We start from the raw sequence: 27,663 nt of genomic DNA, 5'->3' as shown, positions 1-27,663 counted from the left end.
TATCATTCTTACGTGATGGTAAGCAAAGTCAACACCGACGAAACACTGCTGTGTTAAGGATTAGACTATAAAAGTGCATGAATGCTTAAGCCAGAACACAAAGCTTGTTTGCCCTCTGCCTCTTCTCACTGTACCTCCCGGGTCCTCTGGGTATATGAGTTTGGGCTGACTTGCCACTAGGAGGCCTAGGAACATTTGAGAAAGGCTAGAAGTGTATTCATTCGTGAAAAGAAGGACTGGATAAGTTCATACATCTATCTTGCAACAAAAGGAACAAGATTGTTCATCTTACCCTCTTGTAAGTAGAGCCATGAAATCATATCAGATCTTCTCATCTGTTTGTCAGATTCCTTACCATATTCATGGTGAGCTGTGATACAAAACACACCAGTGCTTTCAGAGCCGGTAAATGATGCACAGGGCATTCTGCTGTGGAAGACTTGCTATCAGAACTGTTCAGACAGTAATACATTTCTTCTCTAAAAAGGACTTGGGCTGGGGGTTGGGTCCCTTTTTTCCCTAACTGATTCTGTTCCTGTGTGTTAGAAATGTCAGGGCCAATACAGTGCGCTAGGCCAGTTGATGAAACGGTTTCATCAGACTTCTGTCCATTTTGTGATAATTTTCTCCAATAAAATGATTCATTTCCAAATTACCTCCCTGAGAAGTAATATTGCCAGTATCCCTGCTTGTATGGTTAATAGAACATCCATTCACTGAATCAATATTTGAGTGCTAATTCTATATCAGATTTTATTCTGTGTACTGGGAATATAGTTGTGACTAGCCCTTGCAAGCTTGTGTTCTAGTAGAGGAAAGAGAGATAACAACTAAAGAGTCAGGTAGTAAGTATTGCAAAAGAAAATTAAACAGGATGCATAGCTTCTCCTGTGGACTTTTACCATATTCATCATGGGATTCTTTCAGACCAAAGAGACCAGTAGTGACACATTCTTCCCCTGTCCCATCTCAGGAAGTATTCTTTTACATCCCCCTACTTTTCTGTTGATATAAGCCTTTTTTTCTATTAAGCCAGGGAGGCTTTGGATGATTTTATATGATCTCAACTCATACTGTTTCATATCAAGTCCATTCTTAGCCATTAGTTTTAATAGTTTTTGCATGGTTACAGATTCTTTTCACCAATTTAATTAGTTATATTTTATGATGCTTTTCTGAATAGCTTTTTGAAGATCAAATTAATGTTTGTAGCCAGACAGCTGAAAATTACATTTTTACCTAAATGATGGTATGTGCCTTCTAAAATATAAAATCCTAATAGAAAAAACACAGAATGATGTTTTTGACCCCAGTAGGATTTTGGTCTCAATTTCATCGTTTATCATGGCAATTGCTGTAAACTATTTTTACACCATTCTATTTTGACTTCTGAATAAGAGAACTGTCAGTAAGCTATATGACCGGAAACATTCCTTTAGGCTCCCTTTAATTAAATACATTCTGAAAAGCATCACATGAAAAAGGTAGTAACACTAGATAGAAGCAGAGAAATTTCTGAGCTTAAGATCTGCACCCCTAATTAAGAGAATGTTTTCAGATACTTAGCACTGTAGGTTTAGAAGAAAGTAGGTCTATTTTGGACTGATCAGAGGTCTATACCTGAAGGGGGCTAACCGAGCAAAATCAGCCATTGTGATCATTATGGGATGTTTTTTTCTTTTGGTCTATTTAGTGGCCATCTCATTTGGATACTCCTATAAAAGACTTCTTGGAGTCAGGTGGATTTGTTGCCTTCTAGAACCTTACTCATGAGTTCTCCTTCTGTATTTCTGTTATTGTAGTATATTGCCATTGGATGAGGGTGTTTCCTTTTGGTATCTAGCTGAACTAGAGCTGTGGGTTGACTGAGCTTAAACTTTTGACTCAACCTGGCTCCGTCTCAGAGATCACGTAACTGTGATGAAATCCCTTTAACCTGTAAATTACTGTAAGTCACCATGAAATCATTGCTTTCCATCCGTTTACTTGATTAACACTGCAAGGACACAACCTGAACCAAGCCTAATTCAGCACTACTTCAGAGATGATAAAGTAGCCACTCTTTGGCAGTAGCCAAATGTTAGTATTATTATCAGTGCCATTTAATAACTATAACTACTATGATTTAGATTGGGGATGAGGGGAACCAAACCACTATGGCTTATATACCACTAACCATGCCACCATTTGGATGTGGGCATCAGCTGTACACCTTTAGGAAAATTCTGCTCAGTTTTCAGCATTTGAAATATTCTTGTGCTGAAATCGGCACTTTGCCTTTCTTTGTCTTCCTCTATCCTGACGTTATTTCCTTCATGGAGAAAATGGCAGCTTTTTTAAAAAAAACTTTTTATTAACATATAGTGTATTATTAGCCCCGGGGGTACAGGTCTGTGAATCATCAGGCTTACACACTTCCCAGCACTCACCATAGCCCATACCCTCCCCAATGTCCATAACCCAACCATCCTCTCCGTACACCCTCTCCCCCCACCCTCTCCCCCCGGCAACCCTCAGTTTGTTTCGTGAGATTAAGAGTCTCTTGTGGTTTATCTCCCTCCCAATCCCATCTTGTCTCATTTATTCCTTTCCTATCCCCCAAACCCCCATAGAAAATGGCAGCTTTTTAAAAGGTAATCCTGGGAACAGTGGGAAGTGGTTAACTCCAGGAGACACTTAAAACACATTAGTAGCTGGACACCTAAGATGGAGATTAAAGCCGTGCCCTGCACACCTAGCCCTTTCCACTCGGCTCCCACCAGCTCACTGTGTAACAGATACCCCCAGTTTTTACAGGTCCTCATTTGGCTGATTTTATACTCTATGTGATAAGTGTGACCGGGCAGATGCATCTTGTCTGGCTCCAGATAATACCAGCAACTGAACCAACATGGTTAATGGCTCGTTCGGGCCAGCATGTGAACTTTTCTGTGCTTTATTGCGCCTTGTGGCTTTCTTCTTTTCTTGACTACCATGTGCATCATCCTGCTTGTCACTGTGGACAGGAGGGGCTGCTCCCTGGGTCCCTGGCTCCCATCTTTGCTGATATCTCTTCATTACTCACTTTTGCCCATCACTGTGCTATCACACTTATCAGATTTTCTGAGAGGAGGAGGATAATAACCTCCCTCAGGACCTTCTTTAGTCAAAAGGAAAGATGCTGAATAAAGTTTGAATAAGTTACAATTTTGCTCGGTAGAAAACATGTGTTGAAATTGTCCTTTCCCTCTGCTCTCTGGACATAACAGCACAGTTAGGTGAACCTTTATATTTTTGTTACGTGTCTCTTAATGGCCTTTGGATCCTATCTCAAGATCAGAGTTCTTGATTCTGTGTTGAAGCTGAGTTGTAGCTGACATACTAAACATAAACATGGGACTATTAGGATTGCTTTTCAGTTTCTTTCATGTTTTTGAATAAAATTGACAAGCAGCATGGTGGGGAGAGTACATTCAGATCTTATCCAGCTAAGATAATGTTCATATAATACTCAAAGACAAGAATGAAATCTAAGAAAATAAGGGCTGTACATGGGCTTTATTTCCTTTGGAAGTAACCCCACCAGCAAGTGCCTTTTCTCAATGCCTTTTATTGAATCTAGCATATTGGATAAAACTGCTGTTTCTCTTCTGGTGTGTTGGTCCTTGCCACTGAGTGTCAATCAGGTCCATGCAGAATTCTATCTCTTTTAAGTTTGGATTGTAAGCCCGGCCAGAAGGGAGGAGAATGGTGGAGGGAAGGAGGGGTCAGCCCACCAGAAAGTCAAAGCAGATTAAAGCATTAGGTTGACATGATGCATTAGACATGATGCATCCTCTTCTTCCTTATTTAGGTCTAGCTTTCTTATTCAGGAGTTAGCTCCAAAGTAATTTTCAAACAGGTAAATCTTTCCTGATTCCAAACATTAGTTAATTATCTAAGGCATTGGTTTTAAAGCTTATCTAAATGCTAAAATCACTTAGGAGAGCTTTTCAAAATTTTGATGCCCAGGCTCCACGCCAGAACAATTAAGTCACAACCTCTGGGGGTGAGACTTTGGAATCAGTATTTTAAATGCCCTATATGATACATACACACAAGTGGTTGATTTAATAGTGTATCTAAGGTTGAAAACCATAGTTAATAGAACATAACTGAAGTAGTTATTAGTAATCTTAGAAAGTTTAGGTCTGGGCGCCTCGGTGGCTCAGTGGGTTGGGCCTCTGCCTTCCGCTTGGGTCAAGGTCTCGGGGACCGGGAATCGAGCCCCACGTCAGGCTCTCTGCTCAGCAGGCAGTGTGCTCCCCCACCTTTCTCTGCCTGCCTCTCTGACTCCTTCTGATCTCTGTCTCTCAGATAAATAAATAAATCTTTAAAAAAAAAAAAAAAGTTTAGATCTTATTCTATGAAACTTCCAAGGTTTTATGAAGGGGAAATGAAAAAATTAAAGACCTCCCATAGTCAGCCTGTCTTTGCAAATTTATTCTGTGACTTTTTTTTTTTCTTATACATATCTACCCTGTGCTCAGTTTAATTGGCCTACTCCTTCTTCTTGATCCTGCTTTTCTTCTTCTTCTTTTTTTTTTTTACAGTGTTTGTGCATGCTATTTGGGAAATAACCTCCCCCTTTTTGCTTTTATAATCCCACACTACCACGTCTTTGTAGCTTTTCATTATTCTTCAGCCAAAAGGAAGCTCTTCCCTTCAGTACTTCTCTCTGTGTCTCTCTCCTTTTTTCTCCCCTGCTTTAGTATATTCTGTGTGGTTTTGCATTCATGTTTTATTTCTCCTGCCAGTTTGCAAAGTCTGGATTTTATTCATCTACATATTCCCCTCATTTCCTGGCATCTTTACATTCCCCATAGTGCCTTGTATCCAGCTGATGTTATATAAGTGTTTGTTTGAATAAAACGTGGTTTTCAGATATGTGCTTTCCAGAACCAGAAAAAAAGCAGATGTGTGATATCTTTTCTGTTTGCTTTCAGACTTTTCCAGTTGTTAAAATTTTTCATTGTGGTGACCTTTTTATTTATTTACACATGCGATTTTGGCTTATTTTCAACCACTAAGTAAGCTTCAGGAACCAGGTTCTAGAAACCACTCTTCAAAGTTTGGAGTGCTCTGTATCTTAGTGAAGAGAATGCTTACTAATGCTAGTTATGAAGCATCTGCCCAGCCCATTTTCTGTCATAGTGGAAACGGGATTTTGTCATAGGTTTCAGTGTTTTTCAGGATAGATTATTATTTAGATTTTAGCAACCCTGTTTCGTGTATTTTTTTCACTGAGAAGATAAAATCCTTTCTCAAATTCTGAAAACCAGTAAGGTTTTGCTTTTTAACATAACAACAGCATGGAGATTTCCAAGTTTCTACCACTAAATGACAGATAATAAAGGAAACAGTGTTTGTAGAGCATACAAGGCATTTGGTGATTCAGAGAAGAATTTCAGATGCACAGTGAGAACTAGGGAAGAGGCAGATGTGGAACTGTAGCCAAAAAAGGTGGTGTTTGCTTTTTATACAGCACTGTTGGTCATGTATATGTTTTATATTTCTTTACGCCAGCTGTTTTCAGCTTCAGTTCTTCTTTAATGCTTTCATCATGGAAGCCTGACTTTGGGATGAATTATGTCAGAGCCCTGAGTGGGAGAAAAGCCAGCTCAAGACTGTGTGGAATGATTTTCCTGTCACCGAGCTAATTAAGTCCATCTAATTCTCCAATAGTTAGCATCCTTTTACATGCTCTCCAGAAAACTCACAGCATTTCTCCTTAGTACTATCGACTGTGAAAGAGATTTGAAGCATTGCATGCCTTCCTACTTCCTCCCTGGGTAGGGTATCTTGACCTGTCCCAGCTGTTTTCTTTCTTACGAAAGTTCTAAATTCTAAAAAATCACTCTTATTCCTCCTATAATTTTTGAAGCTTGAAATTGCTCAATACTGGTTTGGTTCCCACCTTCTCAGTGGGAAAGCAGGTTTTGTAGATCAAAGCACATTTTCGTTTTTCTTTGCTTTTTTTTTCTCCCTTAAGTTTCTTTTTAGGAGAAAAATAAAACACTTTCACGACATTACTGCTTAGAGTTAGAGCTTCTTGGAATACATAAATCTTTAAATCTGGTTTAAATTTGTGCCTATGTACCCCAGTGGGAAGATTGGATCTGAAACATCCCTGAGATGTCCCAGCTCCATCTTCTTTCCATGTTTTTTCAGAACTCGCACATACCATCAGTACTGCTACTCAGTTGCCCTAGAACGTATTTCTTTGCAATCTAGAATTTCTTTAGGCTTTGGGAGTCAAGTTGAACAGCATGTATTCCCAGCAACTTGGTAGAGCAATATACAGATTCTATATGGGCATCTAGTACTTAGCTAAATCAACTCTACCTCTCTCTCCTCTCTCTCCTTTCTCTCTTTCAGCTTGGCAGTGACCTTGGCGGGGGCATTGGAGGAAGTCCGGCAGTAAGTGCCATCCGTTTTTTTCACCATGGGATGCGCTGCCACCTGTTTGATGCCTTTCCTATGCACACATTCTCAGACGAGCCACCACTGCTGTCTAGCATTGTACACCAAAACCTCTATAGCAGTGTATGAAGGGTAGAAAGTAGCATAGGGTTACTTGGATTCTTCAGAGGCGTACACCACATGTGGTGTAGGGACATCTTTAGGGATTGGTGCTCTGGTGTCTACAGAGATCTTTGTCTTCCTGACATTAAAGAGCTAAAGGAAGTGGAACCTCCCATCTTGACTGGAGAAAGCTCTTATTCTCTTGTGTCATCTACAAACAACTTGAGAGAGTCAGCTGGACTCAGAGGGAGACTCTCCTCGTAAGTGACTGAGGCTGGGGGCTATGAATATCTATCTCCCCCACCCAGCTCCCCCACCCAGGAGAGTTTCCTACTAGATATTTATGCCTAAATGTCTGCACCCACGTGGGAAAAGAGCTATTTTCTAAGTTGGATGCTTCTTCTTTCTGTAGAAACAGACTCCCCTCTATTAGGGTACCTGTAGGCCTTTTGCACAGAATCATGGAAGCTAAAATTGGAAACAAACAGAAAAGATCTTGGATCACTCTGTTCCTGGTCCTACTGATTACTTTCTGATAGAACTTCTAAAGAGTGTTTGTACCTTATCAATGATGAAAAAATAACTGTGATGATTAAGAGGATAAAGAATATACTAATTGAACTCCAAGAATATTGTAATTATGTTATGTTCTTACTGTTTTATCAATACTACTAAAATACAGAGCAACATGTTAAGGGCTATTAATCTGTTTTTCCTGGTTTCCCTCCCCCTTGCCTTTTTCCCTGCAGGTGGGACAGTCCTTCATCCCCTCATCAGTGCCTGCAACCTTTGCTCCTTCACCTACTCCTGCTGTGGTCAGCAGTGGTCTGAATGACCTGTTTGAACTCTCCACGGGAATAGGCATGGCACCTGGTGGATATGTGGCTCCTAAGGCTGTAAGTAAAGCGATACTTTCTTAATGAACAATACCTGAATTACTAACATTTTTTGTTACTTCCACTGATACTAAATCCAAGGTTTGGGCCCTTGTCCTAGAGAGTTTAAGAGGAAGATGAAAAGTAGCCTGAAATTTAGCAATATGAAGCACCATAGCATCCTCTGTAACTTCTTTTATAATTAGACTTAAAATTAGAAATATTAAATATTTGTGTTTTGTTCTCTTGTTTAGAAATATTGTCTGGTTTGTCAGCACTGACGTCAGTCTAGTGTAAGTCCGGTTAATGCAACAGTGAGAGGCAGTGGAAGTGGGGGAGGGAGTGCAGAATATAGAGAAGAGGAGTAACATTTTTACTTCTCTTTCCTTCCATTCCCCTTTTGATTGGTGTTACATATGGATTCTAGAGTGCTCTTCCTCACGTTTGGATTTTAGCTTATCTTTTTAGAGTTCTGATTTAGGTTTCTGTCATTGGTGCTTTTCTAGTCTCAACCTTGCTTAATGTCCTGCTCAGACTGAGTTTCAAAAGTGGAAACTGCTGTAAGTGAAGCTTATTTCAGCCTTTGGGAATAGTAGCTCAGTTTCTTGTAATTGTGCCTTTCTGGGGAACAACATGCCTGTTTATTTCCTGAATTCTCTGCCTTCTCATCTGACTCTGGAGGACCTTGTTATAGAGCTATAGACCAGTCTAGGGTCATAACTTTGTCTACACAGCTACTGAATAGAGCAACCAAAAATAGGATTTAAAACTGAGCCATAATATTTTGGCCCAGTACAGTAACTTGGTTGTGAGGTTTCTGTGTTAGATATTATCCCACAGAATTTAATTATTGCGTCTAAGATTTTCTAATGCATTTGTTTACTGACATTAAAGTAATACATACTAATAACAAATATAAGTAATATAGAAATGACAGATAGAAAAATAATTTCTCGGGGTGCCTGGGTGGCTCAGTGGGTTAAAGCCTCTGCTTAGATCATGATTTCAGGGTCCTGGGATTGAGCCCCACATCAGGCTCTCTGCTCAGCAGGGAGCCTGCTTTCCACCCCTCCCACCCCCAGCCTGCTTGCTTCTCTGCCTGCTTGTGATCTCTGTCTGTCAAATAAATAAATAAAATATTTTAAAAAAAGAAAAAATTAATTTCTCTGTCCTCACTTTCCCACGGATAGCCACTATTAACTTTATTGTGTGTCCTACCAGAAGAAAAGGATTATGCGTGTACGTGTATGTCTGTGTTCTTTAACAGTATTATGTCCATGGAATATACTGTTTTGCATCTTATTTTTTCCCTACTCTATTATTTTGAATGTCTGTATCCACTCTATTGATGTGCCACAACTTATTTAATCATTCTCCTGTTGATAGACATACAGGTTATTCGCTTGGTCCTACCACCTCCCTTCCCCTTTTTTGTTAATACAGTGTTGCAGTGAACATCTTTGCATATGTATATCCTGATATACAGATATTTTTTATCCTGGTATATTTTTGTAAGTATGGCTATAAGGTAAACCTGCAGTGTGCTTGATCATTTAAACATTTTAAAATAGACATTATCCTCTTACCTTCCAAAAGGTGACATCAGATTATATTTCCAGCAACACAGTACAAAGTGCCACATTGTTTAAATTTTCCATTGAGTATTATTGACTTTTAGGATTTTTACCCTCCGATAGATGAAAAATATCTTGTGGATGTTTGATTTCATTTTCTTCCTTCCTTTCCTTTTTGTCTTTGGCATGGCTGAATATGTTTTAATATTTATTCAACCACCTACTGATGTTTTGGTATTTTGTCTTAGATGGTTAGAACAGTTCATGAATTTCCTGGGGTTTTTTTTTTTTTTTTTTAAGATTTATTTATTTTTAGAGAGCAAGAGTGGGAGGAGCAGAGGGGAGGAAGAGGATCTCAAGCACTCTCCCTACTAAGCTCAAAGCCCAACTTGGAGCTCAGTCTCATGACCCTGAGATCATGACCTTAGTCAAAAATCAAGAGTCATACACCTCACTGAGCCACCCAGGTGCCCCCGGATTTTTTTTTAATTAACTCATATAGTCCAGGATTATCACAGGTTCTAGGGTCAAGGATGAATAATGGATTATATAGAGAAGACAGGCATTCATATTACTTAAGCCACATATAAGTACTATTTACCAGAAACTGTAGTAAGAGTTAAAAATATACGTAAGAGGAGTGCCTGGATGGCTCAGTGGGTTAAGCCTCTGCCTTGGGCTCAGGTCATGATCTCAGGGCCCTGGGATTGAGCCCTGCATAGGGCTCTCTGCTCAGCGGGGAGCCTGCTTCCCCCACCCTGCCCCACCTGCCTCTCTGCCTACTTGTGATCTCTCTCTGTCAAATTTAAAAAAAAAAATCTTAAAAAAAAAAAAAATATATATATACACATAAGACATATATATGTAAGTCCCTTGCCCTTAAGACTACTAATAATGGTTTTAGTGATGATTTAAAAAAAAAAGAAGTATTCAAAGATACAGACATGCTATTTTCATTAGTCGATTCAGTTTCCTCCCTTTTAAGCTTTTTACCAGAGGGGCTAATAAAAAAAACACACTGTACTCATTGGAATTTCTCTTTTCCTTGTATATACATTTGGTAGCAGTAGTCAAGCAGTAAAATGACCAAGTTGAACAGACGATGGAGAACTAGCCAGGTTTTTCATAGACGGTTTTTGTGTGGGTTTGGTTTGGTTTGGTTTGGTTCTTAAATTGAGAACAATCTCAAAATTCAGAGAATATCTAGAGCCTTTTGCATCTGACTTGATATAGTATAAAAATCACCATAATTGCCTGAAGAAGCCAAATCTTAATTTCATCTTTATATAATCAAAATAAATAGCATTGAGATAAATCGTGTGTGGTTCCACTTGGCTCTATACTGTCTCTTAGGTCTGGCTGCCTGCAGTAAAAGCTAAAGGCTTGGAGATTTCCGGAACATTTACTCACCGCCAAGGGCACATCTATATGGAAATGAACTTCACCAACAAAGCTTTGCAACACATGACAGACTTTGCAATCCAGTTTAACAAGAATAGGTAAGAAGTCTGAGTCCTCAGCGTGGTCATGAAACAGCAATGTGCCTTGTGTACAACAAGCCAGTGTTCCCTTTTTTTTTTTTTTTATTTGTTTTGGTTATTTATTAGGGATAGGGGAAGAGTGAGAGAGATGATCTTTTTAAGATTTTATTTATTTATTTTGGGGGGAGGGAAAGGGAGCACAAGCAGGGGGAGGGGCAGGGGGAGGAGCAGAGGGAGAAGCAGACTCCCAGCTGAGCAGGGAGTGCCATGTGGGACTCCATCCCAAGCCCCTGGGATCATGACCTGAGACAAAAGCAGATGCTTAACCAACTCAGCCACCCAGGTGCCTGCCAATATTCCATTTTTAACAATGTGTTTAAAACTCTCATGTTGGCACATTTGGGTGTAGAGTGAGAGCTGGTCTTGCATGTCTATTCACTTGTCAGCTTTCACTCTGGAGGCCCTCGAAATTTTGTTGGGAAACTCATCCATATGGAAAACAGAAACCAGGGGCGCCTGGGTGGCTCAGTCATTAAGCATCTGCCTTTGGCTCAGGTCACGATCCCAGGGTCCTGGGATTGAGCCGAGCATCAGGCGCCCTGCTCTACAGGAAGCCTGCTTCTCCCTCTTCCACTTCCCCTCCCATGCTTGTGTTCCTTCTCTCACTGTGTATCTGTCTGTTGCATAAATAAATAAAATCTTTAAAAAAAAAAAAAAAAAAAAAAAGGAAACCAGAACTTACTGCCTTCTTAAAGGATTCTAGGACTAGGAAGTTTTTAATAAACCATTTACACACACAAAAAGTTTTCATTGAAATGCATTTATACATTCAACAAATAATGTTGTAGCATCTATGTGCCAGACATTCTAGGTACTGGGGCTAGAATAGTGAACAAAACAGATGAGTATCCAAAGCCCACATTTTGGTGGGGAAAATGAACATAATTGGTTGATGAACATAGTCTGTCCACCTGTTAGCTAAGTAATGTAGGCAAGCGATCTGCTTTTAGCAATGAATTCTTTGCCTTAATAAGGAAGGGACCATGAAGATGTAAATACTGATTTTCTGTAGTTCTGAAACATCACTGTTTTATATTAAATATCATGCTTCAGGAAACTGCCTGCTAGACTTTGATGGCAGGTCCATTTATTCATAAAAAAGATAATCACACTTGTTTCTGATAAAGTAGTAATTGGACCTTTAAGCAGATTTAATAAAATCTGTCAGTAACAACTTATATCAGTGATTGCCTTACTTATTTCTAGGCATTTGGAAATAACTTTTATACCTTAGATTGAAAGTTAGGTACATTAGAAATCACTTATCTAGGAAGTCTGTGTTTCCTTTTGTCAGACTAGTTCTATTTCCAGCTATTTACCAATTTCAGCCATTCTTATGAGTTTATAGTGACTTGCATTTTAATTTACTTCTCATTTTGATTTGCATTTCCCTAATGACTAATGATATTGAGTAATTTGTTCATCAGTGTAGTGACCATTATATCTTTAGTGAAGTATCTGCTCAGATCTTTCTTTTTTTAGTTTCATTATCAAGTAGTAAAAGTTCTTTATATATTGTGGGTGCAAATCCTTTGTCAGATATATGTCTTGCAAATATTTTCTGTGCCTTTATTTTCCTAACAGTGTCTTTCAAAAAGAAAAAGGTTTGTATTGCTTATGCGCTTTGTGTTCTAAGAAATCTTTGCCTGGCCTGTGGATACAAAGAACTTTTTTCTGTGTGTGTGTGTGTGTGTGTGTGTGTGTGTGTTTAATAGAAGTGGTATAGATTTAGCTCTAACACTAACTTTTATAATCCATTTTGAAATAATTTTTAAATGTGGTGTAAAGAGAGTCAAAATGAACTTCTTTTTTTCCATAGTGAGCCTTGAAATCAGATAGTACAAACTCTCCACTTTTGCTCTTTTTCAAAATTGTTTTGGCAATTCTAGGTCCTTTGCCTGCTGGGATTTTGAGAGTGTAGATCAGTTTGGGAGAGAATTGATATCAAACGATACCGAGTTCTAATCCATCAGCTTGCTTTTTCTATTAGGTTATCTTTAACTTCTCTCTGCACTGTTTTATAATTTCTCTTGTATAGATCTTGCATGTCTGTCATCAGAGTTAAGTATGTCGTAGTTTTGATGATATAAAAAATAGCATTCTCATTAATACAGAAGTAATATTTATTTTTCTATGTTGAACTTATGCAACTTTGTTAAATTCCCTTATTAGTTCTGGTGGCTTTCTTGTAGATTCCTTACAGTTTTCTACGTAGATAAATCATTTTGTCTGTGGGTAGAGAATTTTTTGCAAGGAATTTTTCTTTGTTTTTTTCTGTATCATTTCCAAGAGGAGCAATTCGAAGATTAGGAACTAAGCTGCTGTCATGTTTCTATCCCAGTATTGCCTTCAGATAGAGTTTGCTGACCATGAGAACAGGATCAAAAGAGCACAGTGGTTTTTTGATCTATAAATATTACACCAAAATGAGTCGTGAATTATTCTCAGGATCACTTTATTACTACATTTTGATATTCCAAAGCATAGGTTAAGAAAAAGAAAATGTTTCTTCTGCCATCCTATGACTCTTGAAAGATAATTACCTATATAAACCCTATAGTTATATGTATTACCTGTATAAACTCTATAGTTACTTTATAAATGTTATAGTCCCATCTTCCTTCCTGAGGCTAATTAGAACACAAATTCAATATAAATTTATATCATTCATTTGTGTATTTGTTACACCTGTAGGTCTACTTTTCCCTTTATGCTCCATCTATTTGAAATTCTTGTATTTCTTGTACATAAGACACATCTGTTCTTAGGGATCTTGGGGGGCTCAGTCGGTTAAGTGTCCAACTCTTGATTTCAGCTCAGGTCATGATCTCAGGGTCATGAGCGTGGAGCCTGCTTAAGAGTCTCTCTCTCCTTCTGCCCCTTCCTCCTCTCTGCTTGCCCATATGCTCGCTTTCTCTAGTGCCACTCTTGCTAAAAAAAAAAAAAACACCACACACACACACAAAAGCTAAACCAAAATATGTCTGCTCTCATATGTATTTGTTATTTATGTAACTCCAGAATCGGGTTTTTCCCATCTCTTTACTATTCTTGATTGTTATTAGGCTTCTCTATGAAGTCAAACTGGTAGGTACACACTCCCTGCCTTAGGCTTAGAAAGTGACCAGCTTGTCCTAGTTATTTGGATTATCTAAGCCAGTGAATTTTGCTTAACTTTCATTGTCTCTTTTCCAGTAATTGTGGCTTATATTGGTAAACAAAAAGAAAATTAGAATTACCAGTAAATCATCTTCTGGGTTGCTGAGGCAGGTTATCAAGCTATGGAGTAAAGTTAATTTATCGTACTTTACAGGATATGTATTCTTAAGTCTTCTTTCTCCCAAGGATTTTCTAAGAAAAGATGTTCTTAAAAAAAAAAAAGAGAGGAAGAAACTTATTAAATCTGTCTCTCTAGTGGTATGAAACATAAGAAACTAGCAAAGCAGTTCTGTACTTACGAATGTTTTCTCCTTCCTCAAATCCATTTAATGGTAAATGGGTTATATTGTAATCAGTGTTACAGCAAATTAGAATTAAGCATCTTGGTTCCATTGTTTTTTCCACTTAATTTTATTGAAAATTATGTTCAAATCTAGCAATGAATCATTGGAACCCAAAGATGTGGCTAAAGCTTGCCTCCTGATTAACCTCTGGAATTTTTTCATCCACTTTCCTAGCTTTGGTGTCATCCCTAGCACTCCTCTGGCCATCCATACACCACTGATGCCGAACCAGAGCATTGACGTCTCCCTGCCTCTCAACACCTTGGGCCCAGTCATGAAGATGGAACCTCTGAATAACCTACAGGTTAGAGTTTTATTTCACTGAAGGGGTACAACTTGATACCTTTCCAGTTTTATTTCACTTATGTAAAAAATAGCCCCTCTCTCTTCCTCATATTAGATTTGGTCATGGAATATTCAGGTTTGAAATAACTAGGGAGAAAAGTTTATTTAGAGGGCACAGGGGAAGGACAGAGGGAGAGGGAGAATCTTACGCAGTCTACATGCCTAGCACAGAGCCCAGCTCAGGGGTTGATACCATAACCTTAGCTGAAATCAAGAGTCGTTTGCTTAATGATTGAGCCACCCGGGCCCCCCTCCTTTTTTTTTAATTAAAAAAAAAAAACAGTCACTCTGGTGCCTGGCTGGCTAATTTGGCAGAGCATGTGACTCAGTCTTGGGGTTGTGATTTCGAGCCTCACGATAGGTGTAGAGTTTAATTTAAAAATAAAAATAGGGTGTGCCTGGGTGGCTCAGTGGGTTAAAGCCTCTACCTTCAGCTCAGGTCATGATCCTGGGGTCCTGGAATTGAGCCCCACATCGGGCTCTCTGCTCCATAGAGAGCCTGTTTCCTCCTCTCTCTCCCTGCCTGCTTGACTACTTGTGATCTCTGTCTGTCAAATAAATAAATAAAATCTTTTAAAAAAATAATAAAAAAAAAAAAACAGATTGGGGTATGTGGGTGGCTCAGTCCATTAAGCATCCAGCTCACTCTCAGCATGGGTCTTGATCTCAGGGTTGTGAGTTCAGACTCTACACCGGGCTCCATGCTGAGCGTGGAGCCTACTTTTAAAAAAAAAAAAGTCATACCTTGACATAGGAAGTTACTCGTTCTTTTACTTAACAAATATTTAGAAACTTGTAAAGATGTATTACTTATTTACAAACCTTTTTTTCTAAAGACTTTTGAAGCAGATTTGTCATATGAGAACAGATTTATGTAGAGGCTGTCTTTGAACACACAACCACAAATACGGTTATTTGGATTTAAAGGCTCCCTATTAGCACATAACTATTGTAAGTAGCAGCGTCTTACTGGAGCTCAGAACTTTATCAGGTCTGCAGAAGCCTCTTGATCTTGAAAGTGCTGAATTTTTTAGAATGCTTAAGTACTAGTTGAGAGTTTCACTCAGTTTTCATCTGTTTTGAACTTCTCTTTTGAAATATAAGCCTTTCAAGCTTATATTCAGGTAAATGAAGGCAGACTAGTAAGCTTATAAGCTCAAGTGTAGCAGTATCAAAGGGTTATTAAGACAGATATAATCCCTAGCTGTTGTTGGGTTTTTTTTTTTTTAAGATTTTATTTATTTATTTGACAGAGATTACAAGTAGGCAGAGAGGCAGTCAGAGAGAGGAGGAAGCAGGCTCCCTGCTGAGCAGAGAGCCCAACGTGGGGCTCGATCCCAGGACCCTGGGATCATGACCTGAGCCAAAGCCAGAGGCTTTAACCCACTGAGCCACCCAGGCGCGGGGATTTTAAATTCTTGTAAGGACAAGAGAGACAACCCTGGGTCCACCTGAGATTGGGAACTGTAACTGGTCTCTGCACAGAGCTGATACCCTGGAAGGGTGACTTCCACAGTGGAAGGGAAACTGGGAAGAATGTTTCCAGTAAGGCAGGTGATGGAAAAGTTTCTCTCTGGCAAGTATTCTGTATGCCCTCTTACGACAAATCCAGGGCCCAATATTTAGCCGTACATGGCATAATATATGGGCATGTAGTCTAAATTTATACAAGATATGTAGATAGAGCGTTCTCCACACCAGTAACTTAACGTAAAATTGGTCCAGGGCTGGTAAAACTCAGGGTACCTGGCAAAACAACTGGTTTTGCAACAGCTCTAAACTTCAGAGCCATCAGAACTCCCAGCTGAAAGAAAATCTCTTTGAAAGTAAGCTCACAGGGGCCTCTGGGTGGCTTAGTTGGTTGAGCAACTCCATCTCCCTCTGCCCCTCCACCCTGCTTGTGCTTGCTCACTCTCTCAAATCAATAAATAAAATCTTAAAAAAAAAAAAAAAAACAGCTCACAAATTGAACCATAAAAAGAGGGAAAGGTGTGCTGTGAAAGACAGAAGACAGAGGATGAGTATTCCCTTTCCACCAAGAACTTGAAATAAATATTCTGAATGAGACTAAAAATATAAAATATGTTAAAAATGATTAAAGAAAAATATCAACCTTCCACTTTCCAGTCAAGACAAGTGGGATACCATTGCTCAATCTTCTGGAAATAGCAGTGTACATCCTAGTACTGATGGTGAGACATCACCAGTGCAGTTACTTGGAGTTAAGACTAATGTTCTTTCAGTAGTTTAAATACCAGCACACCAAGCCTGTTCACCAGTTCCCTACCTTGTTGCCAGTTAGTGGATGCCTCTTTCTCTGCAAAGGGTGTAATGATTTGGAGCAATGATGAGTGAGTCATGAAAGAACTTGGCTCAGACTAGAAGAACAAAACAGGATTACTGTGTAGATGGAACTGGCTGTTACTATGATGAGAGCAGTGTGCTAAGGGGCTTTTCCAGCACAGAATCCTGAAGTAAGGAACTAACCCAAATCTACACCTGCTCCTTTTGCATTGAAATCTAACCTCCTGTTGGCCCACAGAGCCTCCAGCACAGTATTTGAGGACAGTCAGCATGAATGCAAGAGTGCTTTACTGTAGAAGTAGGAAAGGGAATTTGGGTCACAGAAACCAGGGCAAAATTTTCTGCTTTTAAAACGGAATCAATAAATAAATGAATGTCAGCTTACCTTCCTATCTGTAATTCCATTTCTCCTTCAGTGAAATGAGCATCCCGAATAAGGAACCCTCATAAGAGTAGTTGAGTCTTAGTTCAAATCCTTCCTTCAGAAGTATTGATTAGGACTAGTAAATTTTTGTTTTTGCAAACTTGAAGTTACAGGACATAGACCTTTAAAGATTTTACATCTTCTTTCAAGGATGTCATAATTATGACTATTTACTCATAAATTGACATCTCCCAGGGAGAAAATAAGCAAAAACTTAAAAGAAAAACACTTATTTTCTTCTACGGGCAGCTCTATTTAATGTCTGCTGGTGCTTATTGAAAGTAATGGCTAGCTTAAGGGGGGTGGTTTACTTTAGATATCAGCTTCCATTCTGCCCTTGTCCCAGTATAAACAAAAAGAATCAGATATTAACTCCAACAAGCTTAGATCATAAAGATCCAGATGAAGCCAGGTGAAGATTGATTAGTGTTTAAACATTATATTTACATAGTGTTTAAACCCAGGAACTCATGTGGGAAAATTAGTGCTTTTCTACTTCAGACCATAAAATCAGGAAAGGAAAAAATGTTTGGAGTTTGAGGAAATGAAATTCAGAAGGCAGTGTGGGTTAAATTATTTTGGCTAATTTCCTTTCAATATATAGGACAAATAAACCCAGCTGCCAGAACTGTCGTGTAGAACTTAATACAAAAATGTTTTAGGGGCGCCTGGGTTGCTCAGTGGGTTAAGCCTCTGCCTTAGGCTCGGGTCATGACCCTAGGGTCCTGGGATCGAGCCGCACATTGGGCTCTATGCTCAGCAGGGAGCCTGCTTCACCCCCCCTCTCTCTGTCTGCCTCTCTGCCTACTTGTGATCTCTGTCAAATAAATAAATAAAATATTTTTTAAAAAATGTTTTATTACAGTGCTCATCAAATAACTTACTTGCTTATGGTCTGTCTGGTCTATCTGAAACGCTATTCAAAGGTTGAAAAGACACTATTCTCTCTTAAAATGTAAAACAGATTTTACGTTAGAAACAAGAATTAAGTACCTAGTAGAGATGTGAGCCAAGAAAATGTCTCCTACTGTACCGATGTTGGTTGTTAAAGCCTTTGTGAATCCAATTTATAAACAGTACATGAAGTTTAGCTTGCCTCTGGTGGGATCTGATTTTGAGTTTATTTATAGCATACAATTCTATTCTTTTAAAAAGAGAATTGGTTCCCTCTATTTAAATAAAACAAAAGACATTAACAAATGTCTAAATTAGAATTAACTTCTAAAGGAGTTGTCTCTGACTCTGATATCCTTGACTTTCATTTCATCTGTATTCGTTGCTTAGAAACATTTTCCCAATATACCTCTTCAAACTTGACACCTGGCAAGTGACTGCTTCATCAAGTCAGTGTCTGCAAAAAGACAATAGACTACAACATAACTTGTGTTCGTCCTGGGCTTTGTACAAATGCTGTAAAGTTCCCGCAGCTGCTTGGCTTCCTTTCTCACTGGGCTGTATACACCCTTATGAGATCATTGGTTTTAATTTTGTCCATGATTTTATAAACATTTTTTTTTAAAGATTTTATGTATCTTTTATGGAGAGAGAGAACACAAGCAGAGGGATGAGCAGGCAAAGCAGGCAGAGGGAGGAGCAGGCTCCCCACTGAACAAGGAGCCCCATGTGGGAGTTGATTCCAGCACCCTGGGGTCATGACCTGACCTGAAGGCAGGCGCTTAACAACTGAGCCACCCTAAAAATAATTTAAATCTTTTTTTTTTTAAGATTTTATTTATGTATTTATTTGACACAGAGAAAGAGATCACAAGGAGACAGGAGGCAAGGGGAGGGAGAGCAGGCTCCCTACCGAGCAGAGAGCCTGACACGGGGCTCAATCCCAGGATCCTGAGATCATGACCCAAGCTGAAGGCAGAGTCCCAACTCACTGAGCCACCCAGGCACCCCCTATAAACAAATTTTTTTAAAAAGATTTTATTTATTTATTTGACAGACAGAGATTACAAGTAGGCAGAGAGGCAGGCAGAGAGAGAGGAGCAGAGGGAGAGGGACAAGCAGACTCCCTGCTGAGCAGGGAGCCCAACGTGGGGCTCGATCTCATGACACTGAGATCATACCAAACAAAACCAAGAGTCAGACACTTAGCAGACTGAGCCACCTAGGCACCCGCAGTGTTTACATTATTAGGACTATACTTCAAAGCTGAGCTAAAAAGTGTAATTATTTTTTTCTCCATAAAACTTTTTGTAAGTAGTTGCATACTTACCTGTTAATAACTATCCCTTCTTGTTAGCTTAACTTTTTGTGTTTTTAATTATAATTCAGTCCCAACTTCCCATGAGATCAGACCCTTCCAAGGAGTCTTTTCACTTTTCACTTTCTTGAAGTCCCTTCTGGAGTCTTTTGACCTGCTCTATTCTGGACTGATTTTCTTATCTGTGAAAGATTGGCCGTCATCCTGGGATCTCCCTTCATCATCACTCTGAAGTTCATTGCTTTCAACTCGTTTCAGTGCTGGGTCTCCTATTATATGGTTCTTTTCTTTGTTTACTTCCTCATTTTGATGAAAAATATCCTCTGGTAGCTTCCTGAGAATGGGTATATAGAGAATAAAGTTTTTGAAGTTTCACATGTTCTAAAATGTCTACTTCATACTTTTGACAGTTTCTGTGTATCTGGGTTAGGAATCATTTTCCTTCTAGTCTGATGTGGTTCTGATTCTTGATTTTTTTCTGCGCTAATGTTCTTTCTTATTGAAAGCTTACAAGAGGGTGCCTGGGTGGCTCAGTGGGTTAAAGCCTCTGCCTTTGGCCCAGGTCATGATCCCAGTGTCCTGGGATCAAGCCTCACATTGGATTCTCTGCTCAGCAGGGAGCCTGCTTCTTTCTCTCTCTCTCTCTCTCTTTCTCTCTCTCTTTCTGCCTGCCTCTCTGCCTACTTGTGATCTCTGTCTGTCAAATAAATAAATAAAATCTTAAAAAAAAAAAAGCTTATAAGTTCCTTTCTCTATCTCTCATATTCTGAAATTTTATAATGATGTCCCTCGAGGTATGAGCCTTTTCATCCATTGTACTAGGTACTCACTGGGCTCTTTCAAAGTGGAAACTTGTAGCCCTCAGTTCTGGGATTTTTATTTATTTTTTTTTTAATTTGTAGATCTCCCTTTATTTTCTGTTTCTCTTATTAGAAGTCTTGTCATTTGGATGTTGACCCTCCTGAGCCAATCCCTGTTTTACCTTCTTATTTTCCATCTTTCTCCTTTTGCTCTACTTTTAAAAAACTTTTTGTGGAAAATTCTTAACGTTACAAAAGTAAACGGAATAGTGTTATGAGTCCCTGTATACCGTACCCATCATTGAGCTTCAGTGATTATCTATAGTTAGTACTCTTTCATGTATACCCCGTCCGTAGCCCTACTCCATTTAATTTTGAGGCAGATCTCAGACATACCATTTCATCTGTGAAATTTCAATATATATATATCTTTAAAGCAGGTTTCTTTTAAAAAATATAACCACAATAACTGTTGTTCCCATTAAAAAATTAATAAGAATGCCTTAACATGAAATACCCAGTGTTTAGGTTTCCAGTTACCTCCATATCTTAAACTGTTTTGTTTCTATTTTTACTGTTTGTTTGAATCACTAAAGTGCACATATTATGATGGCTTGATATCTCATAATTCTCTTTGGCTACACTGTTCATTATAATGGGCATTAGCCATATGTGGCTATATAAATTGAAATTAATTAAAATAAAATCTCATTTCTTCAGTTGCATTGGTCACATTTCAGGTGCACATGTGGCTAGTAGTTACTAGGTTGGGCATTATGGAAGCAGAACATTTCCACCTTTACAGAAAGTTTTCTTGGATGGTGCTGATCTGTGGGTTCCCTCTCTTATTCTTAATATCTTTGGTTTTCAGCAGTTTAACCATTATGTACCTAGATGTTTCCCTTGTGTTTACCAGGCTGAGGGTTCACTGACCTTCTTGGATCTGTAAGTTGATAGTTTTTCCTAAACTTGGGAAAATTTTGCCATTATTTCTTCAAATTTTTCCTGCACAATTATCTCTCTTCTTCTGGAACTCCAGTTACACAAATGTTAGACTACTTGATATTGTCCCTCATCACTGAAACTGTCTTCGTTCTCTCTGTTCTTTTTACTGGATAATTCCTATTGATATATCTTCAAGTATCCCAACTCTTTGTTCTGTACACTACAGCCTTCTGTTAAATTCATCCACTATAATTTTCATTTCACATGTTGTACTTTCCTCTAGGATTTCCATTTGGTTCTCTACTAAAATTCCCCATTTATCCACTCAGGAGTGTAAGTGGAGAAACGTTTTTCACGTTCTAGTCGCCTTCATCCTATCTCTACCCTTTGGTCATTCCTTGGACCTAAGGGCATGCTAACTGACCCTCAGGAAAAATGATTAGTAGAAGTATCTCAAGCAGGCCCTGAAAACAGTGTTGGGTCTGTCTGCCAGGAGATTCTGTGTGTTCTGTCTGGGCATATCCCTTTGGTCCTGATGATTCTTCTGTCCATGAGTTGCGGGGAGGCCAGAGGAAGATCAGAGTATGGCTTCTAAACCATGATACCCAGTCAGAGCTCCATTTTACTTATCATTGAGGGCAACTGGAATCCTCTGTGTTAGTACTTAAATGTCTATCTTCTTGGGCTGGCTTAATTCTTCCAAAAATTATCTTTGACTCTCTTGTCTAGAATATAAAGGCTTTCTGCTAGCTTTCTGGCAGCTAAATTGGGAAAGATGGCTGGAGAGTGTCAGCATTCATTATGCATAAATTCACTGAATCCACCACCCCTCAGCCATGCCTGACACCCTTCAAAGTACCGTGTATTTTATCTTCTAAAAGAATTAATCTCTATTTTTTCGCTGAGGGGCTAAGGTAGCTTAGAGTGGTGGTGGTGGGGATTTGGGACTACAACCGCATTTTAATGCTCTTTCTTTTGGCACTCCCGCCCTGCATCCCCCCAGTCCAACCCATACAGTTCCAGACATGCTGCCAGTCCTGAGTCTTTGAGAATTGTGGTGCTGCTAATCCATGTCTTTTACAGTCACCCAGACTTTGTTGCTATTGTATTTTTTTCCTACCTTATCTTTATAATTTATACCCTTAAATTTTTTTTTCTTTAATTATGGCAGAATTTCTTTTAGTAGAAGGAAATCATCATTGTGATTTTTCAGTCTGCTATCTTTACCTGAAAGTCTGATAGCACCTTTATAAAAATTCTTCTTTCCTTCTATTCCACTTTATAATTAGGAGCCTTGGAGGTAAACTTATGGATAAAGAATTGGGTTTTTCCTGTATATGGTGTTTGTTATCAATCTGTCGCCTTTAAATCCTACATAAGGATTGTTAGATAGGAGGATGAATTTTAGCAAAAATGTCTCTTGGGTTTTTTCTTTGAATGTCTCTTCTAAAACAACTTCTGGGTTAAGCCTCAGCCTTCGGCTCAGGTCATGACCCCAGGGTCCTGGGATCGAGCCCCACACCGGGCTTTCTGCTCAGCAGGAAGCCTGCTTCCCTTCCTCTCTCTCTCTGCCTGCCTCTCTGCCTACTTGTGATCTCTGTCTGTGAAATAAATAATAAATAAAACAATCTTTTAAAAAATAAAATAAAATAAAACAACTTCTTTCATTTTAACGTTTGAATGATTAGGGCAGAAAGTGCTGAAGCTCCCAGCTGCAAAGAACACAATCTTACAGTCCTATTTATTCATATCTTTAAAATCTTAGTCAGCCAAAAGGGTTTTTTGCCAGTGTGTGGCCTTGAGAAAATTCTGTCCCTTGCTACTCCTACATTTGAGTCGCAGCCTGTGAGACAATCAGTTGCAGATGGTCCCTGTCCCTGGTATTTCATGGCTTACATATGTCAGTTCACACTCAGAAAGCCCACAGCTGTAGCTGTTACACCAAAAAAACTGATAAATGCTTCCAAATGGAAGACCTTTTCAGCAGCTTCCATCAGATGAAGCTAACCAGCTTGGCATTTGCTGAGTTTTCTTGACTGTTGTGCAAGCCAAACAGGTTCAGTATTGAAAACGTCCTTTGGTCTCCCAGGATCCACAGTTGAGGACTATGCACTCTGGTTGCTTTTATGGGACTGCACGTTGCTTGAACAGCTGTGGAGACCTTGAAGTGGTGGATTTTATGGGAGCTGTAAGAGATTCCCAGGTCGGACAGGTAGAGCCAGGGCTGAAAATAACCCCTGTAGACAGGACAGAACCTGAAATATTCCATTAGCACTGTGTAGGTCATGGAGGCTTGGTTATGAAGGATGAAAACATTTTACTACCAAAGAAAGAAAAAATTACTTTCTGTGATTGCTGCTTCCAATTTGATGTACTTTTCATGTCTCATCTGAGAATTTAGAGTATCTTATGTACTAGATACTGCTTTCTTACTAGGTTATCCCTGTTGAGAATATTCCTTATCTTTTTTATTAAGGTAATCAAGATTCTACTGGGCAGTATCTTTTGTCTTTCTGTAACCGACACTCAGATACTGGCTTCTGAGACTCTCTGTTAGGATATATCTATTAATAGCAACTTCCATCTTTGAAGAACCACCATAAGCAGTAGACAAGAATTCTGTATTTTGATAAGCAGAGCTGGTCCAGGTGGATCATAAATCTGGCATCAGTGGCAGGACACAGTTGTTCCTGGAATCCAGAATTCAGTTCTCAGAACACCCAAGCTTGGGACCTAGTTCCTCATTTTAAAAAAAAAAAAAAAAAAAAAAAAAAAAAGGAGGGGTGGGTCTGAGATCAGATTACTTAAGTAACAGAGCCCCAAGCTGCAAATCTTGAGCAATAATGAATTTCACACAGTAGTTCCAAAGTGGTTAATAAAAGTGATTTGTGGGGGCACCTAGGTGACTCAGTGGGTTAAGCCTCTGCCTTCGGCTCAGGTCATGATCTCAGGGTCCTGGGATCGAACCCCGCATCGGTCTCTCTGCTCAGCAGGGAGCCTGCTTCCCCTTCTCTCTTGGCCTGCCTCTGCCTACTTGTGATCTCTGTCTATCAAATAAATAAAAATTTTTAAAATTTTCCAAAAAAAATTTGTGGGTTTTATCTATTAAAATCCCAGCCTTCTTTATGTCATGATGTTAGCTTAGGAGTGGATGATGAAAAATGGAATCGGGGCACCTGGGTGGCTCAGTCATTAAGCATCTGCTTTCGGCTCCAATCATGATGCCACAGTCCTGCGATCGGACCCTGTATTGGGTTCCCTGTTCAGCGGGAGGCCTGCTTCTCCCTCTCCTGCCTGTGCTTGTGTTCCCTCTCTCTTCGCTCTCTCTCTCTGTCAAATAAATGAATAAAATCTTTTAAAAAATTGAATAAATTTTGTGGTTTTGATTTAATAAATAATTGGGAAGTAGATGTAACCATGTGATCTTTATGCAGTAGAGGACTTTGAATTCTGAATAAAAAGCAGGTACCTCTTTCTAGTCCCTATGTTCTCATTATGGCTAATAATCTTTATGCAAACCGTTAAAGCTTTATACTACATCACGAGTTGGAATTAAAGAGAGCTCACTGGGGTTTTTCTCAGCTGGATTGAAGCCCACTTGAGAGCCCTAGCCTGCCCTCATTCATATTAACACTCATATTTTGCTGGAGTATCATGTTGAATGAGATAAAAGAATTTGCTTTATTCATAATTTTTATGTAGGAGTTATGCATAGGCTTCATGGTATTGAGGTCCATAGACCTTGAAAATAAAACTTTCAAGCTCTGGTTTTGTTTTGTTTTGTTTTTTTTGATTTATTCATTTATTTGAGAGAGAGAGAGCAAGAGGGAAAGGGAGAGAGAGAAGGAATCTCAGTGTGCTGAGTGGCAGAACCCAACAAGGGGCTCCAGCTCACAATCCTGAGATAATGACCTGAGCTGAAGCCAAGAGTCAAACGCTTAACTGACTGAGCCACCCAGCCCCAAGCCCTATTTCTGATGGAGTTTACCCTGTATTAGCAGTGATGGCATCTCAACATTTGCATGAATACTACTAATGATTTACTACCCAAAAATAGTCCGTTTATCTTAAAACTGTTAAAAGTTATTTATGTTGAACTAAAATATGTCTTCTTTTAGATTCTATGTGTAGATCCTCGTTCTACAGCTTGTGGTTTTATAGAACAAGTTTCTTTCTGAATCAAGGTTCAAGGTTCATCTGGAAATCAGTTAGGTGGGCCTGTAATGAAAATATATTCAGTCTGAATTCATTTTCCCTTTCAGTCCACTTCAGGAAGGCCTAAATTTATGGAAGGACATTTCTTTGTGTGCACTGCAAATAGATGTCAGTTTTATTGTTCTAATTTTAAGTATAAAAAGTGGTTAGAAACAGAGACATTCATAAATGTACTTAGAATCAGTTACAGTTTGGAGACCAAGGAAAATATTATTTAATCGTTTTTGAGAAATGTGAGTATAAATGGTGGTCCTTCGTGTGGTAACAGTGATCCTTTCCAGGAGCCATTGAAGGAATCAGAAGGATGAAAGCACAGAACTTCTCAATTCCATATCTCATGCTCCTGAGAATGATCTCTCTCTTCTGTGTCTGATCTGTTGCTTCAGTAAAGCTAGTCGGAGCCGGCTTCTGCACATGGGGGCCTGCCTGTGTGCCCGGGCATCTTGGAACCTGGATGTCCTCCTTTTGTCCATGTTAAGGTTCAATTAATACAGCAGAACAGAGCTTTGGCACACCTGTGAATCCATTTAATTTATGATTTGCTGCTAATTAATCTGAGACTGTATGTCAATTACCTAGGATCTAGTTTAGATTCTAGATCACTTTTAGCCTAAGATTTTAAAATGAGTAATATTCCTTCTCTCTCATTACTGAGGTCTTTGAGTACCATTGGGTCTTCTGTTTCACAACATACCAGACTGGGGGTGTGGATTATCTAGTCAGATTTAACTGGTAGGTTTTTTGTTTTGTTTTGTTTTTTAAGATTTTATTATTTATTTGAGGGAGAATGAGTGAGAGAGAGCATGAGAGAGGTGAAGGTCAGAGGGAGAAGCAAACTCCCCAAATCTCTGGGAGCCCGATGCAGGACTCAATCCTGGAAGTCCGCGATCATGACCTGAGCCGAAGGCAGCCGCTCAACCAACTGAGCCACCCTGCTGCCATTTAATTGGTAGTTTACCAGCCCTGTCTTCACAGTTTTATCATTCAGTACAGTATGTATTAAATTTATTTTTAGGTTTAACAGTAAGCCCTACATAGCAAACAGTTCATGGTGTCACAGGAAGTGGTACTCTAAGAGGTGGCAGCTGCAGCCGGGGGCACATCAGCCAGATCTCTCAAGGAAAAGACAGAGAGAGGTTTAGCGCCTATATAGATCTGGCAGAACCTGTTTAAGATAAGACCGTAGGGTTTGCAGAATTGTCAGGCAAGCTGAAAGGCCTGTGGAAATGCTTCTGGAGGAAGAGAGAATTTGGGGTTTGCAGTAGAGGTTTCTGGATAGTAACCAGATTGGTCAAGATAGTATGGCAGGTGGGTTCTATATTGGCTGAAGAGATCACATTTACATTTGCTGTTAAGTTTCAGATTTATTTTAGGACTCCTTGGTGGCTCAGTCGGTTAAGCGTCTGCCATCAGCTCAGGTCATGATCCCAGAGTCCTGGGATCGAGTCCCACATTGGGCTCTTTACTCAGTGGAAAGTCTGCTTCTCCCTCTGCCTGCTGCACCCCCTACTTGTGTGTTCTTTCTCTCTTTCTCTAACAAATAAATAAATAAGAAATCTTAAAAAAAAAAAAATTCTGATTTATTTTGTCTGACATCTAAAACTTTGTAAAAATGTGGGAGCTACCTGAAGCAAAAACAGAAGCAATGAGTCTTAGCATTCTTTTCCCTTGACCCAGGTTCCTCATGAGGCACCAGCTGCCCTCTCCAGTGACCCTGTCCACATAGGCATGGTTCTTCTTCCTTTTTTTTTTTTTTTTTTAAGATTTTTGTTGTTGTTGTTTTTTTATTTGACAGAGATCACAAGTAGGCAGAGAGGCAGGCAGAGAGAGAGGAAGGGAAGCAGGCTCCCTGCCGAGCAGAGATCCTGATGCGGGGCTCAATCCCAGGACCCTGGGATCATGACCTGAGCCGAAGGCAGAGGCCTTAACCTACTGCGCCACCCAGGTGTCCCCACAAGGCATGGTTCTATAGAGTTATGATGACTGCTTAATTTTTGTTATACCACTGCCTTGTTAAAATCCCACCAATCTGAAAGAACTTGCACTTGATTTTTTTTTCTAATTGGAAAAGCCCAAATCCCAGCAGTAGTCTCTAGGGCCCTTTGTGAAATAGCCGTGCCTTTCCTCTTTAAGTGCATCTGGCCCACCATGCCTTACTCCACTGTGGCCACACTGGCTCCCTTGCTGACCCTCAGAGGGTACCTGCCACGGCTGGGCCTTTGAATTTGCTCTTTCCCATATCTGGAATGTTCCTTTTCCCAATCTGCATATCTACATGGCTTACTTACCTCCTTCAGGCTTTTGCTAAAATAGTACCTTTTTAACAAGTCTTCCACTCTGGGCTCCCAGTACTCTGGACCCTCCCTTACCCTTATTTTTCCC

General features: G+C 39.5%; 1 protein-coding gene across 3 annotated transcripts in view; it reads left to right on the top strand.

The window, feature by feature from the left end:
• Nucleotides 1–27,663, top strand: part of AP2B1 (adaptor related protein complex 2 subunit beta 1) — a 126,279-nt gene that overhangs the window by 73,805 nt on the left and 24,811 nt on the right. For 2 of the 3 annotated variants that reach the window (XM_059147280.1, XM_059147281.1), the window contains exons 15-18: nt 6,397–6,438; nt 7,293–7,439; nt 10,346–10,491; nt 14,211–14,340. In XM_059147280.1, the coding sequence (XP_059003263.1) occupies nt 6,397–6,438; nt 7,293–7,439; nt 10,346–10,491; nt 14,211–14,340 (465 nt within the window). The remainder of the gene's footprint in view (nt 1–6,396; nt 6,439–7,292; nt 7,440–10,345; nt 10,492–14,210; nt 14,341–27,663) is intronic. The other variant, XM_059147282.1, reaches the window with a different exon arrangement.

The sequence above is a fragment of the Mustela lutreola genome, chromosome 15 (assembly GCF_030435805.1).
Source record: "Mustela lutreola isolate mMusLut2 chromosome 15, mMusLut2.pri, whole genome shotgun sequence".
In the NCBI taxonomy this organism is placed as follows: Eukaryota; Metazoa; Chordata; class Mammalia; order Carnivora; family Mustelidae; genus Mustela; species Mustela lutreola.
The sequence above is the reverse complement of the archived record's forward strand: the minus strand, read 5'-3'. Positions and strand labels throughout refer to the sequence as shown.